The sequence below is a fragment of the Gymnogyps californianus genome, chromosome 9, assembly GCF_018139145.2.
Source record: "Gymnogyps californianus isolate 813 chromosome 9, ASM1813914v2, whole genome shotgun sequence".
NCBI lineage: Eukaryota > Metazoa > Chordata > Aves > Accipitriformes > Cathartidae > Gymnogyps > Gymnogyps californianus.
Window position 1 is genome coordinate 21,701,868 of NC_059479.1, and position 14,662 is coordinate 21,716,529.

At 39.2% G+C, this 14,662-nt stretch overlaps 1 protein-coding gene across 2 annotated transcripts; it reads left to right on the plus strand.

The window, feature by feature from the left end:
• The first annotated feature begins 233 nt into the window (after window positions 1-233).
• On the plus strand, window positions 234-12,941 carry MAGT1 (magnesium transporter 1). Of its 2 annotated transcripts, none has more exons than XM_050901882.1 (10): window positions 234-317; window positions 1,581-1,750; window positions 2,617-2,734; window positions 4,060-4,200; window positions 4,684-4,824; window positions 5,163-5,252; window positions 7,735-7,798; window positions 9,838-9,912; window positions 10,379-10,469; window positions 11,426-12,941. In XM_050901882.1, exons 1-10 carry the CDS (start codon window positions 234-236, stop codon window positions 11,439-11,441), a joined length of 990 nt encoding a protein of 329 aa, XP_050757839.1. In that variant the 3' UTR covers window positions 11,442-12,941. The 2 variants fall into 2 exon arrangements, with proteins under 2 accessions (XP_050757839.1, XP_050757840.1); XM_050901883.1 differs by lacking the exon at window positions 234-317 and adding an exon at window positions 647-668.
• Window positions 12,942-14,662: the final 1,721 nt, after the last annotated feature.

Genomic DNA, 14,662 nt, shown 5'->3' on the forward strand with positions numbered 1-14,662 from the left:
CGCCTCAGCGCGGCACGGCCCGCCCCCCTCAGGGCTCCGCCAATCGAACGGCTCCAGCTTGCCTCGCTCCTATGGGCTTAGCGGCAGCCTGTGCTGGAGACAGGTTCAACGAATCGGGGGCCGGCGGCGAGTCGCGGGCCGGCGCCGCCGCCAATAGGAAGTGCCTGGGCGGGGCCGCGCTGCCGGTGGGTCGGTGCCCGCCAATGGGCGCGGGGCGGCAGAGCGGGGCGGTCATGGCGGCGTTGCCGGTGCTGGCGTTGCTGCTGCTGCTGCTGGCCTGGGGCGGGCCGCCCGCCGCGGGGCAGAAGCGGAAGGAGGTGAGGGGCCGCCGGGCTGCCCCCGCCTGCGGCCGCCACTCTGCCCGGGACGGGCGGCGCCGTGGGGCAGGGTCGGGTCAGGCCGGGCCGGCCGCGGCGGGTTCCCGCGGACGCTGGCCTGCGCTGAGGTCGTACAGCGCTGAGCGCCGGGGAGGCTGAGGGCAGGGTGGGGCAGGGCGGGGCGGGGCCCGGCAGGCCGCGCACTGGGCGGCTTGGCCCCACCCTGGGTCGCCCGCCGGCTTCCCCAGCCTGAGGCTCGGCCGTCCTCGGCGGCAGCGGCCAGGCTCTGAGGGGAGGCCCGCGGGCACGGCTGGGGGCCGAGCGGAGCAGTTGTCTTTTTAGAGTCACACGGTTCTGATTTTTGTTTTATTTTCGAGTGTGTTTAATTCCAGGTTGTGCTGTTCTTGTGAAAAGCACTGTGAGAGTGTTGTGTTCCTACTGCGTGGGACTGGGAGCGGGAGGGTGGGTGGACTGACTGTCTTTGGTTGTAATCACAAAGGTGTCGCTTATTTCCACACACTTGACTCCTAGGGTTTGAAAAGATCCCTCTGTGTATACTTGTGTCAGTTGTAAGTCAAAGAAGAATAGTTTATTATTTACCCTAAAGTATCTGAAGAAGGATGTTAATAAAGAGTAGAGAAGTAGTTTACGATAAATGTAACATTTGGGGGTTTGTCACTTGTCTAATACTTCTTTGTATAACGTTACAGAATTGGTTGGCTCATTTTTAAAGAAGAGCTTAGTGTTGAGCATTCCTGAGGTCTCCAAATATGTACTGAATCAAGTTTTTTCCAGCAACGCTGAAAATTAGATGTTGAGCTCGCTTCCATAGTGCTTCCATCTCTAGCACTGATTCCACTTGCACCAAGTTTTGAAATCTGAAACAGAGTGTGATGCTTAGTATCGAATAAATACTGTAGAGTGATTTGGGGCAGTTTGTACATCTGAAAGAAATCTTGCAATTAGCAAAATGAGAAAGTACTAGTAAGCTGACAGTCTTCACCAGCATGTGTAATACTAAGTGCTTAAAGCGTGTGTATTACTAAGTGGTTAAAGTAAATGAATGATATTAACATGACTGTCAAAAGGATCTGTGAATGCCTTCGAGAATCTTAATGAAGTGTCACATCATGTGGTCGGTGTTCTTATGAAATACAGTGCAGCTGTTTGTTACAACAAATCTAAAAACCTTCAGGATTGTACTGTGAGATTAGAGAAAAAAAAACCAAAAAAACAACAGTGTTTCTCTGACTTTATTTTCAGATGGTGTTATCAGAAAAAGTGAACCAGCTAATGGAGTGGGCTAGTAAAAGATCCGTTATTCGAATGAATGGAGACAAATTTCGACGCCTTGTGAAGGCACCACCCAGAAATTACTCGGTGATTGTGATGTTCACTGCTCTTCAGCCTCACAGACAGTGTGTTGTGTGCAAGTATGGGCTTAATTTAGTCCTAAATTAGAACTTGAAAGTCATCATATGCTTTGTAGGAAATTAAATTTAAGAATAGGATAAAACTTTCACATATGTGGGAGGAATATACTAGGACACATTATAGTAGGATTATCTTTGAAATTAAATGTGTGGGAATATATATGTAGTATGCATGTGAGAAAACAACATAGTCCTTAATTATTTATCTCCCTCCTAAAATAACCGCTGCTTTGCAGAAACAATATTCACACTGATAGGCTTCTGGAGAAAGATAGGGTGAAAACTCAACTTTCCTGGCATGAGCTGCTGAAGAAATGTTTGTAGAATTACGGCTAGCCATGCAGTATAAAAGTTGCTGTTAATTAATATGTTGATTGGCACTTAGTTATTTACAATAATAATATATTGGATCCTTAACCATATTATGGCTTTCATGTATTAATCTGGAGGTGGCAGAGGTCTGTAAAGGTGATTTTTGTACCTAGTTAGCTGAAATTTATTGGTTTTCCATCCTCTGACATGGAAAAGAGGGCACACCCATGCTCATTTTGGTGCTTCTGTGGACTAGCAAATCACGAGCTGCTGGGTTCCATTTCAAATTTCAATTAGAAATGACCACTGCTTGTGTTCATGGACTCAACAAAACTTGCCCTTGCATTTAAAAAAACAGTGGTGCCAAATGCTTCACTTGATTGTTAGATGAGTGTCTGGCCTTAAACTTTTTCTTTAACACTAGAAAATTAATGTAGGGGTGTGTGGGATGCACCCATCAATGGGGTGGGTGGCTACAGCTCCCTCAGCTGTTTTATAACTTTTGTGTTCTGGACAAACATATGATACAGCATCTCACTTTGTGTGTTTTACAGGCAAGCTGATGAGGAATACCAGATTCTGGCAAACTCTTGGCGATATTCCAGTGCATTTACCAATAAGATTTTTTTTGCTATGGTAGATTTTGATGAAGGCTCAGATGTATTTCAGATGGTAAAGTCTGTCTCTTTTTCTTTTAACATTATTTTTAACTTGGGTTTTGGAGACTGAGAGCAAGAATGTAAAGATGTGTACAAAATTTAGTGTTACAATGATTAAAGAAATAATTGAAAAGTTAAAAGCTGCAACTCGGAAGAAATGAGAAGAGCAGAAGGCAGTAGCATCTTGGCAGTAATATTAACAGAACTGACAAATCTGGAATAGGCACAAGGAGTGAACTGGCTTCTCTGTTTTTTCTGAGTTTGTCTCCTATAATAGCTTACAGTATAATTCTTAATGGAATTCTTCTGTGGTACATGAAGAGGCAAGATAGAAAGCACCGATGTTGTTAGGAACAGCTATTACAATTTTTAGATTACTAGAGAATGATAAGGTTAGGCTTTCAGTATGGGTTAACTTATTTCTTTTCGAGTACCCAGTCATTTTGCTCTTCTATTAACATTATGTAATTTTTTAAATGTATGAGAACATTCCACGTACGCTTGCGATTGTAGATCACATTAATAGTTGGTTATAGTTTTGCAAATCTTAACGCCTTTTTTTTTTTTTTAAGGGATACTCATCTCTATTTAAAAGCTACACAATTTAGGCGATGATATTTTATTAAACGGAAGCTTTTGGACTGGAGAAGTGGAAAGGGATGTCTTATTATTCTTGTTAAATTTTCCCATAGTGTTACATCAAAAATTTATTCATCAAGCTATGGCCTTTATAGATTATTGTATATATTCCTATTTTGCAGATTTCTCTCCCAAAAGTAGTATTTAGAGAAGAAATGGATTCAAAAAAACTGAAATACTATGGGAAAAACAGTGTTAGGAAAAGATAGAACTGCATTTTGTAAACAACTACTTCTATTTACCTCTTATAATCTCCTCTTAACTGGTCTGAATCTTTTGAATCAGTAGCTATAGATCTGAGTACTAACAAAGAAATGTCAATCACTTCAGAAAGCGTGCTCAATTGTGCTTTAAAAAAAAAAGCCTACTCAGAAGTAACATTTTTTTTTCTAAGGCATCCAGAACACCTAGTGACAGAGCTAAAAACATTTTGTTCCTCAATACTAAAAGGAGAAAACAGCATGGAACACAAAAGGGAAATTGCAGGAGTATGTTGATTGCCTTTATGAAATACAGAAATGCAAGCTACTGTGTGCCGTCTTTACTTTTTTTTTAAGTCATTGTCAATGAAATATTTATTGAATAGTTACTTTTTCTGATTGAATTAGCGATGATGTTGCAAGATACAAATGAAATAGAATTGTGTTACAGCACCATGAAAGGTCTATTTAGTATCTTCTATGAATTTTCTAAATGCAGCTAAACATGAATTCTGCTCCAACCTTCATTAACTTTCCTGCTAAAGGGAAGCCTAAGCGGGGTGACACATACGAACTTCAGGTGCGTGGCTTTGCAGCTGAACAGCTTGCTCGTTGGGTGGCTGACAGAACTGATGTCAATGTAAGTATATCCGGACTTTCCCCATCACCACCTCTGCAGCAATCTCTTAATATGTAATTCCAGCTATGAAATATGTCAGTTGTGTTCTGTGGCTAACGCTCTACTCTCAGATACTCTAAATAGTTCTAGTTTGAGCGCATGACTGCATCTTTAAGTTTCCTTACCTTCTGTGTTCTAATATTTTGTGTAATTCTGTGTTTGATAAGATGTTAAAACTCTCCTCCTCCCACTTCTGTTTCTTTGGGGGGAAAAAAAAAAAGTCTTTAAATTATTAGGTAGGGTCAAGGTGTATAAAACTGAAGTTACAGTGATGGGGGAAGAAGCATTACTTACTTCCCAAGTCAGATTTATTATATAGAAAATTCTTGTGTGTGTGTTGATTTCCCCCCCCACCCCTCAATATATTGTGGGTTTTGTTAGTAGGAGTGTGGGTATAATGTATGATCCCATTGAGGGAAAATAATTTAAATATCCTCTGTTTAGATTCGTGTGATAAGGCCACCAAACTATGCTGGACCATTGATGTTAGGACTGCTGCTGGCTGTCATTGGAGGCCTTGTATATTTGCGTGGAAGCAATCTGGATTTTCTGTATAACAAAACTGGCTGGGCATTTGCTGCTTTGGTGAGTAATTATAACTCTTGTCTGCCTGTTGTCATGAGTTTTGTAGCAATTCAAGTCTTTAAAAGCTTTTGTATTTAAAGATGCTTAAACCTGGTAGAGGAAAATGAGGTGCGTTTAGTTTTACTTTTTGGTCGTCTGGTAATACTATTTGATCTCTGTCTTTTCAGCTCAGTTAATGCTTGATTAGATGCCTTTTATACAAATAAAAGGTAGGACAATGCCTAGCCTAAGATTGTATTCCAAACCAGTATGTTTTGGTATGAAATGAAAAGAAATTGGGTAAAAAAATTAAAAAAAAAAAAATCCTTATTAAATAGTGTTTCTTCTTTCCTTTTCAGTGTTTTGTGTTAGCAATGACATCAGGCCAGATGTGGAACCACATTAGAGGTCCGCCCTATGCTCATAAGAATCCCCATACAGGACAAGTGGTAAGTCTTTTCTTTGTTTTCTTTTCTGCATTTCTGTTCTATTTCTATAGAATAAGGCTGATACTAAAAGAGGCAAGACAGAGTGCAAATTCTATTCTTGGCTTCTTTCTTTGTAAGCCAGTGAGGCTAACCTCTCCTGCAGTGAGCAAGGCAAGTTAGAGAGCTGCTGATTAGTTCAGAGAGGATCTGTCTTCTCTTAAAATATGCCTATAAGAGGGGTTTTCTTTTGTGTGAAACAGAAGGAGTGTGAGAGCTCCAGTCAAGATTCAGATTTTCTTCCAATTAGCTTTATCCTTTTCTTGGCTCAAATAGAAGAAGAAACTCTGCAAACTCGTACTTTACTACTAAGAAATCACAAAATACTGATCTTAATCCAAAACAAAGTGTTCTGTTGTATAATTGCTGTGTGATAACTTCAACCATTACCTAAATTCTGTTTTGATAGGAAAGTCGTTGCTACAGTCTTGTTCAATGATTCATTAATTCTGTAAGAATGGTGGCATTAGTTATGTGATGTTCTAACAGTAAGGACAAACGTTGTGTAGGGGTTTTTTAGGTGTATTGCTTTCTGTGCTCAGTAATAAGCTTTTAAGAGATAGAATAAAAAATGCAATTCTTGATCAGATGAGAAATTTTAAGATTAATTTACTATCTAGCAGCATGTCCAGTTTGTTGTTAGAAACTGCTCAAAGTGCTTTCCATGCCATAAAGCATTAGACAGCAGTCATATGGATGGTACTTTGCTGGAAACGGGACGTACTGGTTCCCAAGTGTTACCTTGGAGTTTATTTTTGTTGTGTTAATACCTAGAGAGTTCAAGGTCTTTTTGTGTGCGGAAACTTTGATTATTCTAGTAATCACAGAAAGCTAAGAAGGTAATAAAAGAATGCTCTAGGGTAAAGAGGACAGCATACAGAGTAACCAAAACTATTTGCTAAGAAGTTAGTTGGATGGGGGGGTTGCCCCTTGCTTCAGAACCTAAGGTAAGCATTTATTTCATCCTTCCTGTTGTTCCCCATCTCTCCAAAATGTAAAAGTAAAAGAAGTGATACATTTTGGAGGAAGCATAATGACACTGCTTTTTTGCTTAGGTTCTGAGGGTAGATTATTTTAAATTACCTGATCTCTTCCATTTCTCTGACCTCCTATGTGTCTTTTAACCATTCCTATTTGTTTTCGTGTTTTCTTTTCAGCATTTATTTACCTGTGACATTTGCTTTCCTCTGTCTTGTGCATATATTGTATCTCTAGTGATGAACAGACATGATAGTTCTAAATTGCTAACAGCAAAGTAAAGGTGTTGAGTCTGACATGCTAAACGGTCCTATTGCTGAGCCTGGCAATTTCATGTTTAACCTGGTCTTTTTAGCTCATACACCCATGTAATGACTTCCATATAAAAACATCTTTCTTCGAGATTCTTGAGGTAAACTAATGTCTAGTGACCGTAGACTTTTGAAATCTCATTCTTGGGAAAAGTCAGTTTTAACATCACTTGAAATACACTGCTCTGTACATAATGTAGAATGAGATACACTGTAGAAGTAGTCAGAAGGTATTGAGAGCATTGCATCTCTTCAGGTGCTTACACATCACATACTGGCTTTTCTCATGTATTTTACTCGAACGGGAATGAATTTGGTGAAATGTCCTTTCATGCCTGGTTAGGTGGGTCAGGCCCTCTGTATTCTTCCATAAAAAGTGGATCTACTTATCAAACTTTTTTTTTCCTGCTTAGATATAACATCACAACCACAGTGATGTAGAGCTTCCCATAAGGGATTAAAAAATGGTATTGTTTCACAAGTTTCAAATTTTCTGTTAACCCAGTTGGTTAGTAAACTATTAATGTAAATAAAACTGAGCCAACTTACTGAGTGGAAGTTCTCATATTTTAAATGTTTTCTTGAAAACGCTTCCTTTTGTTTCTTCTGTTTATATCATTCCCTAAGCCTTTTTGCGACTGGAGAATAAAGCTTCAATGGTATTGGTAGTGATGTTCCTTTTCCTGGTATGCCATGAAGAAGATTTCAAATGCTTGGTTCTGGAGCCAAGTGAGTAGGGTTCATGTGCAGATTTGAAGAGATTGTCCCTAAGCTGAGGAGCAGCGTACGTAACCTAAGAATCTAAGTCAGGGAACGGATCAGACTTGGATCACAGTGGGTGCAGGAGGGTATCATTATGGTGTTTTGCCCTGCTGAGCAGGGAGTCTGGACCATGAAGGTTGTAGCTGCACTTGCACTTACTATAATCTGAGTGGTACTTTGGGCTGATTGTGCATGTTAATAGAAGGATTTTTGATGCTGACGCAGCTCCCCTTAAAAATCAATGGTCAACAGATGAAATTGTCCATACTCCAACTTCTGTTCTGTCTCCTGAAAGAGACAGTGCAAAACCCAGTTCCAGGCTCTATAGCTGTTGTTAATCATGTCAAAGTTGACTGCAGTCTTTTCTAAAATCAGTTACTCTTTGTCTCTTACAGAACTACATCCATGGAAGCAGCCAAGCCCAATTTGTGGCAGAAACACACATTGTTCTTCTGTTTAGTATCCTTCCTACTGAGAAGCACGTGGTTGGTGACAATTTTTCTGTTAGCTTATGCTGCTGCCTTTTCTATGAGAGTACTTTGTCAAGGCTCGTAACTATCACCTAATACTGATGCAGCAGCTTGTAGAGCCTTTCTGTGTTGACAACTATGCTTTTCCTATGCCAGTGATCTTTAAGTTGAACAGAAAAATGTTTACTGCTTTCTCACCACCTTCTTCCTTGCTTAATGATGGAACTGAATACAGCATTAAAGATGCGGATCTTTGTGGAATCATAAGATTCTTCAGGATAGCCCCTGTTCGTCTGTGCATGTCTCTTATCTTTTCAATCTCACTTACTTAGTTCTTGCTTTGGTGTTGAATTCCTTCCTCAGTTGCTGATCTTTCTTCTTTTATTTCTTTGCTTCCCTTTACTTTTAATCTTACCACTCGTTCATGCTAACAATTCAGGATTTTTTCCATGCTAGTATTATGCCATCAAGAAAGGCAAGCGGAAACTTGCAGGTTGAGAGCTTTTGCCTTTCTCATTTGTATAAAAATGTTTCTTTGGAGTCATAAGAATATGCTACAATTCAATGTTCTCTTCTTCTCTTCCCACATGTCTGTTTTTGATCCATCATCTGTAACTGTAGTCATCTCTGACTCAAGCTCTTCTTCCTTGTCTCGTCACTTGTGTCGGCCTGTGCATTCTTTTGTCTTTTATTCGGGATTTTTTGTTTTATTTTAATACTATTTTTTTACTTGCAGCTTCACAGTCCCAAATTGTTTACATTGTATAGTACACAAGTATACAGAATAGCAGAGTTACTACAGGCACATCATTTCAAAACTTCATTCAAAGTACCTGTCCTCTTCACTGCTTGACAATGATTAACAAGTCTCTTCTGTTGCAAGGGCAATGTTCTTTAACAGAGTGACTTCTGCTAGTTTTTCCCTTTTCTCTTCTTATCTATTCAAAATCCCAATTTCAGCAAGTGATGCATTGGGGGTTTTGTAATAAAATAATATAAAGTAAGCAATTGATGTTTAAATATGGTGGTGCTAAAATAACTTTACTCTCTTGCTGTGTATTCATTATGAAAGATTTTTTTTTTTAACTTAAAACATCCATTTGGAGGGGAACTTCTGATCTAATTATTACTGTACTTCTAATGCACTCAGTCAAATTCAACCTAGAAACTTTCTGTTGATGTTTACTTGTGTTATTGCTATCTATCACATCATGGACCCAATCTACCAGTCACTGGAGACATTTAAAATGGGTAGAAGTTGGCAAGGTTCCTATAGGTTGAGGTCACTTTTCTCTTGTGCTGAAGGTAGACCGCATCTGAAACGGAAAGATTTCTTAATGGTCCCATTGCATTCAATGATAAGTATTTCTCATTTCAGGAGGAGGATTGGGACTGAACATCTATAGTGAAATGGAATGAAATCTTTGGGAGTTCTGTCTTTTGTTCCACTGGATCCACTATTTTTCTTTGCTAGGATTCATTCTTTGCAAATGTCAGGCCTTTTAAGTTGTCTGTGCTTCCTTAATTTTACAAGCTTTAATTTTTTGTAACTGAAGAATTAGAAAAGACTGAAATATTGCTACTTGAAAGATATCCTGTTAGATTAAATATTGCATGCATTTTATTCATTTTATTAGCTGAGTAAAATGCAAAAGTTGAATTCCTTTTGGGATTTTCCAGTGGAGTAGAACAGTAGTAGGAGTGGACTGAGCTCTGGGAAGGAATGCTGTTTCATCACAAGCTGAGATAATGAGTGCATGTTTTTAATTTTGTGTCAAGACCTACTATACCTTCCAGTTATTATTTTAAACTTTGTATTTATTTTCTCTTAAAAGTTGACATTATGAATGCCTTTCGGTTGCTTTTTTCCCCCCCATAGTTGCTGGTTTGGCTGGGAAGTCTTTGATCTTTCCAGTGAGTTTTAATGCCCCAGGTATGGTGTGGGAGCTGAATTTATGAGGTTAGGAATGAGTGTATTATATTGAGTCTATTGTATTTTGTTGATTTAGCCTTAAACAGCGTTCATAGATGGTGGTGTTACTTTAGGAATGGTACTCCTCCATGAAGCTGCTACTTCTGACATGGATGTGGGGAAAAGAAAAAGTAAGTACTAATACTTTTCTCTCGAAGAGAAGGCATATTCAGTAAAGATTTTTGATACGCTGTGTAATAGAAATGCGTTTGCACTGTGGGTTTTTGTACACTTCCTGCCTCTAAGCAGAAGTGAGTTGTTTGGTTTTTCGGCAGCATTTGGAGTTGCTTAGCAAACTGCAAGATAAACTCAAAGCCCTTTTGGGAGATGGGGTGATATAAAGATGCTTTGCAGCATTTTGCTAGTAAGGGAGAGAAGAAGGGACTTACTTTCTCTTAAAGCAATGGTATAAAATTGATTTACAGTAGGAATTTGAAAGAAAACTGGTGTTAATTTAGTTCTTCTCAGTGACTCTAATAGAGATCTCATCTGACCAAATCTGTAAGTATTACAGAATGGTTTTGAAAACCCCCGTCACTGTGGTGTTTTCGGGGACAGCTGGCACGTTACCGGAATCTTATTCTGCATCTCTTGCAGTTATGTGTATTGCTGGTATTGGCTTGGTGGTGTTGTTCTTCAGCTGGTTGCTGTCTGTCTTCAGATCTAAATACCATGGCTACCCGTACAGGTATGTCTCTTTTGCTGCTTCAGTCATTGTTTTCCTGTGCATTGCAATACAGCTACATCAGCGTAGACTTTTTTTGAAGGAAGTGTGTAAACAGAAATGAGGACTTAAAGATTGAGAGTGATACTAGAAGTTGGTTTTTTTTATCTTGACCGTATGCTTATGAATGAATCTATTCCTGCTGACTGGCATTTCCTTGTCTGGTAATATTAATATAAACCAAAACAGAGATATAGGCAAAGGGCCTATTTTCTGAAATCTAATTTGGTGGGAAATATTCTTTCAAAAATGCTCCACTTGCTTCTCAAAGAGTGGCATTATTGGTCAATATAATCACCAGAAATAACAGTATTTGGTAGATGTCACAATTTTTCAGTCTGGCCAAAGGAGAGATTGTGGTACTCTCCTTTTCATGCCGTTACATATTATAAAATATTTCTATTTTCATAGTGATATCTCAGCCAATTTATGCTGAAAACAAGTGTCTCTTTTTTTTTTTTTCTACTTTTCTCTTTCTCCATATTCATACTTCTTGATTATTAATCCTTATTTGTGAGAACAAGGAGGATGGCCGATGCTTTAAAGCTGCATACATTTTGGGATTGCTTCTGCTAACACTATTAATTGACTGCTTTGTGTGTGTGTATATATATGTGATCGGTATAGGTATCTTGTGTGTTTTTACTAGGTTTTATGCATTTACCAGCTTTTATTCTGGTCTATGCAATGGTCTTACATACTTCTGCTAACTTTGTTGTAGGTAAGATGTGGTTGTCTTGGCTTTTGAGTTGCTACAAGACTCGCTTTTAAGCGACTTCTCCACAGCGGTTATGTCGTAGTTGCATCAGGCCCAGCTTCTTATTCTGATTTTCTTGGCATATATGAAAGCTAAGTGGAATGTTGCACACCTTTTGGTTCTTATAAAATTAATAAGAATGTTTGTTATTTTGTTCCTGCAGTTTCCTAATGAGTTAAAGGATTCCAGAATCTGTAACATCAGAAAGGTGGCGACTCTGAAATTGCGTGTAATGGAATGGAAGAGCTAAATATGTATGGTTCGCGCTACCTCTCTTTACACTGAATGAGATAGTTAAACACTGAACCAAAGACGACATGTAGTGCCTTAAATATAACAAGCAATTTGCTCTGAAGGACACAGAGTATTAAGATGCAATCTCTTTTTCATAAGCTTTACATCTTCTTAAACAACTCTACTTCTAGTGAAATTCAGAACTTAATGCTTAGAACTACATTTCCATAGACTAACTAGAAACAGGACTTTTAATTCAGTTGGATAACCTGTTTTCCATGTGTTTCTTTTTCCCTCAAATATTTGTCACTTTATTTCCTGTTTGTGCATAGCAAGTGACAACAGCTTCTCTGTTGTGCCTTTTCATGGTTGAGAAGATACCGTCATGTACCTGGAAATCTTTTCCTTCAGTCTGTGTGCAACCCTTGGAGCATACTCCAAATTCCAGTGTGCAATGTGCACATCCTAGACCTGTATCTCATTTTTGAGAAGAGTACTTAACTGCTGTATGATACAAGAGGTTGTTTCACAGACGAAGGGAGAATTTTCAACAGGTAGAACTGAGTTATAAGTTCAATTAGTCATTAAAAACTTTCTTTGCCAAATGCTGAAACTGCAACATTTCAGTTGTAAACATTGGCTCAGAGCTGAAAAAAATATACTAACCAACACTCACACTCTCAAAAATACAAACCAAAACTACAAAGGTAACTAGCTATCTGTTGTGTGAATTAAAAGTTGCTAACTGGCTTTCAAGTTACCGCTCAGAGCCCTGACAAACCAACAGGTACCAGATTTTTTGGTCACTATGTAAGTTCTTGCATTCTCCATTTATTTTCTCCAAGTTTTTGTCCTCGGGGAGGATCTGGGAGTGGGCAGAGATATCTAATCCCAGGATAAATATTGTTACTCCGGGAAAGATTTGTTAGCCTTACAATTGAACGTGTGTGCTTTTTGCTCTCTCCTTTTGTTTTCTCATCTCAAAGATACTTTGCCTTAAGGATTCTTGAGTGGAAGACATTGTGCCGCAGCCCAAACTGTTGTGTAATTCAGCACCTGTACTACAGGAAATCTTTGCAGCCTGATTCAGTAATACTTCTTTCCATAGGTTGTGGTGGCCTTGGAGGTTACTAGTCAGAGGAAAATATGAGACTTTTGTCTCCTGCTTCTGACTCTCCCCTGTCTCAAGGGGTAACAGAATTTGGACGCTTTAGATTGAATCCCGGGAAGGACTGTATCATTCAAAGTAGAATGTTATTCTTATGCAATTTTGCTAAATTAACACACATCTCAAGTGCCTTAACTTCACTAATTTAGTTGTTTGGTATTTCAACTTGTTGAGATGCATTTTTCTATGCCATACAGAATGACAAGCCTTAGTGGAATGGATAAATTGTGTGCCTGACTGGATTTTGGACAAGTTTCAATAAAATTTTTTAGTCTAATCCATGCTCCTGTGTCTTTTGAACTTTAACATAAAACAAACAAACCTCTTTTCTTCCACTGTTGCTTCAATGTGGTAATAAAAGTGTCTGTATATAGTAAATAACCTGAGTATGGCTGAGTAGACTGGATTAGTAGCATGTGTGTGTTTATGCGGGGAAATCCTAGCCCAAAATGTCAATAGTAGAGATCATCTCATGTAGCCAACTAATAGCATAAAGATTGCATGGGTTTTACTTGTCTTTGACAGATGTCCTGAGGTGAAAATCTTGGCTTCCTGGAGTCCTAGACAGATCAGCTAATAGCATTTCTGGGGGTGGACTCTAGTTAGCACTATAGATTTGCCTAGGACAACTCTGGACTGCTGTACCTGTTGCTTATTTTCCTGCCCTGTTGTTACAATGCTTTCAGTAAACTTCTAGGTTGGTTGTACTTCAGTCATTAGCAGCACAGGTGAAAGTGGCTTACAACCTCATTCTAAAGAAGTAATGTTTTTTCTTACTTTCAGACTTGTTTCTAATTTTTCTGACATGGTGCATATTTTATTCTATCCCTAAGAAGCATCTATATTGACTAACTTTAAACAGTTGCACGTCATGCTGGTGGATGGTGGAGACGTTGGCCTTCCACTTAAGGTGGTATAGATGTTGAGAGTTTTGGATTTTCCTCTTTTTCCATGCTGACATAGGAAATGAAAATAATGCTTACTTTTTCCAACAGTTTTTCTGCTCTCTAGGCTGAAACTGAAGTGCATGGAGGAGGGAACAAGTGTGATAGTGGAGCAAAAGAAGATTGAGTGCTTGCAAGGACCTGTAGCAGATGTAGAGAGGATGCAATTCTAGAAAGATTTGACTTGTGCAGCAGTTGAGAGGTAATGGCCAGCTATAATTGGTACCCAAAGTGATTCTTTGGGACCATTGGCATGTGCATCTCACTAACTAGTTAGTATAATACAGTTCTGGACCAGTAGAACAAAGGTGGAAGAGGCAATGCATTTGAGAACTGGTATGCTAAAACTGGGAGTTTGATGAGGCCATCTCCGTTAGAAAGTGAGTCATTAAACAGCTCAGAAGTACCGTAAAAGCTCACCTTTAGAGAACACTTAGAATAAAAGGAGGAAATGGTGTACTCTGTAGCTGAAAATGGACTGTGTGGTTTTGTTAATGTGCTGGCCTCAAAGATTGCTGCTTTTTCTGCTTCTGAGAAGGGGCTGTGGTGTATTTAAAAATATTTTTGAATAATAGCTAGAAATATTTTAGGGAGTTCTCTGATGAGCTAAGCCCAAGGCAAGATAGTAAATCTAATTGGATTAATCTAGGTAGTGGTTTGTGTTATCTACAATTTACTGGAAGCTCCCGTCTTCAAACCATTCTAGTGTTCAGCACAGAACGTGCTTCTTAATGGTGGTGCCTAGGAGTCATTCCTGCAGTTAAGCCTTTAACAGAGATGCTTCGTAAGCACATGCTCTTCAGGGGCAGAACTGCTTAGTCCTCCAACAAGATGGAAAATGTGCTCAGCTCTGCATCTGCTGTGTATGGCTTGGTGCTCGTGCAAATAACCTTAATTAATCCCATGGCTGGTGATGTCTGAGTGGCTGAGTGTACATATGCAATCACGTAATTAAGATACACATTCAGACATGATGGTAAGAACAAGTTAAACCTTTTGGCAGGCAAAGGGATAGCTATCAGTGTCTGGGGAGTATGATGAGATGATGGCTGCC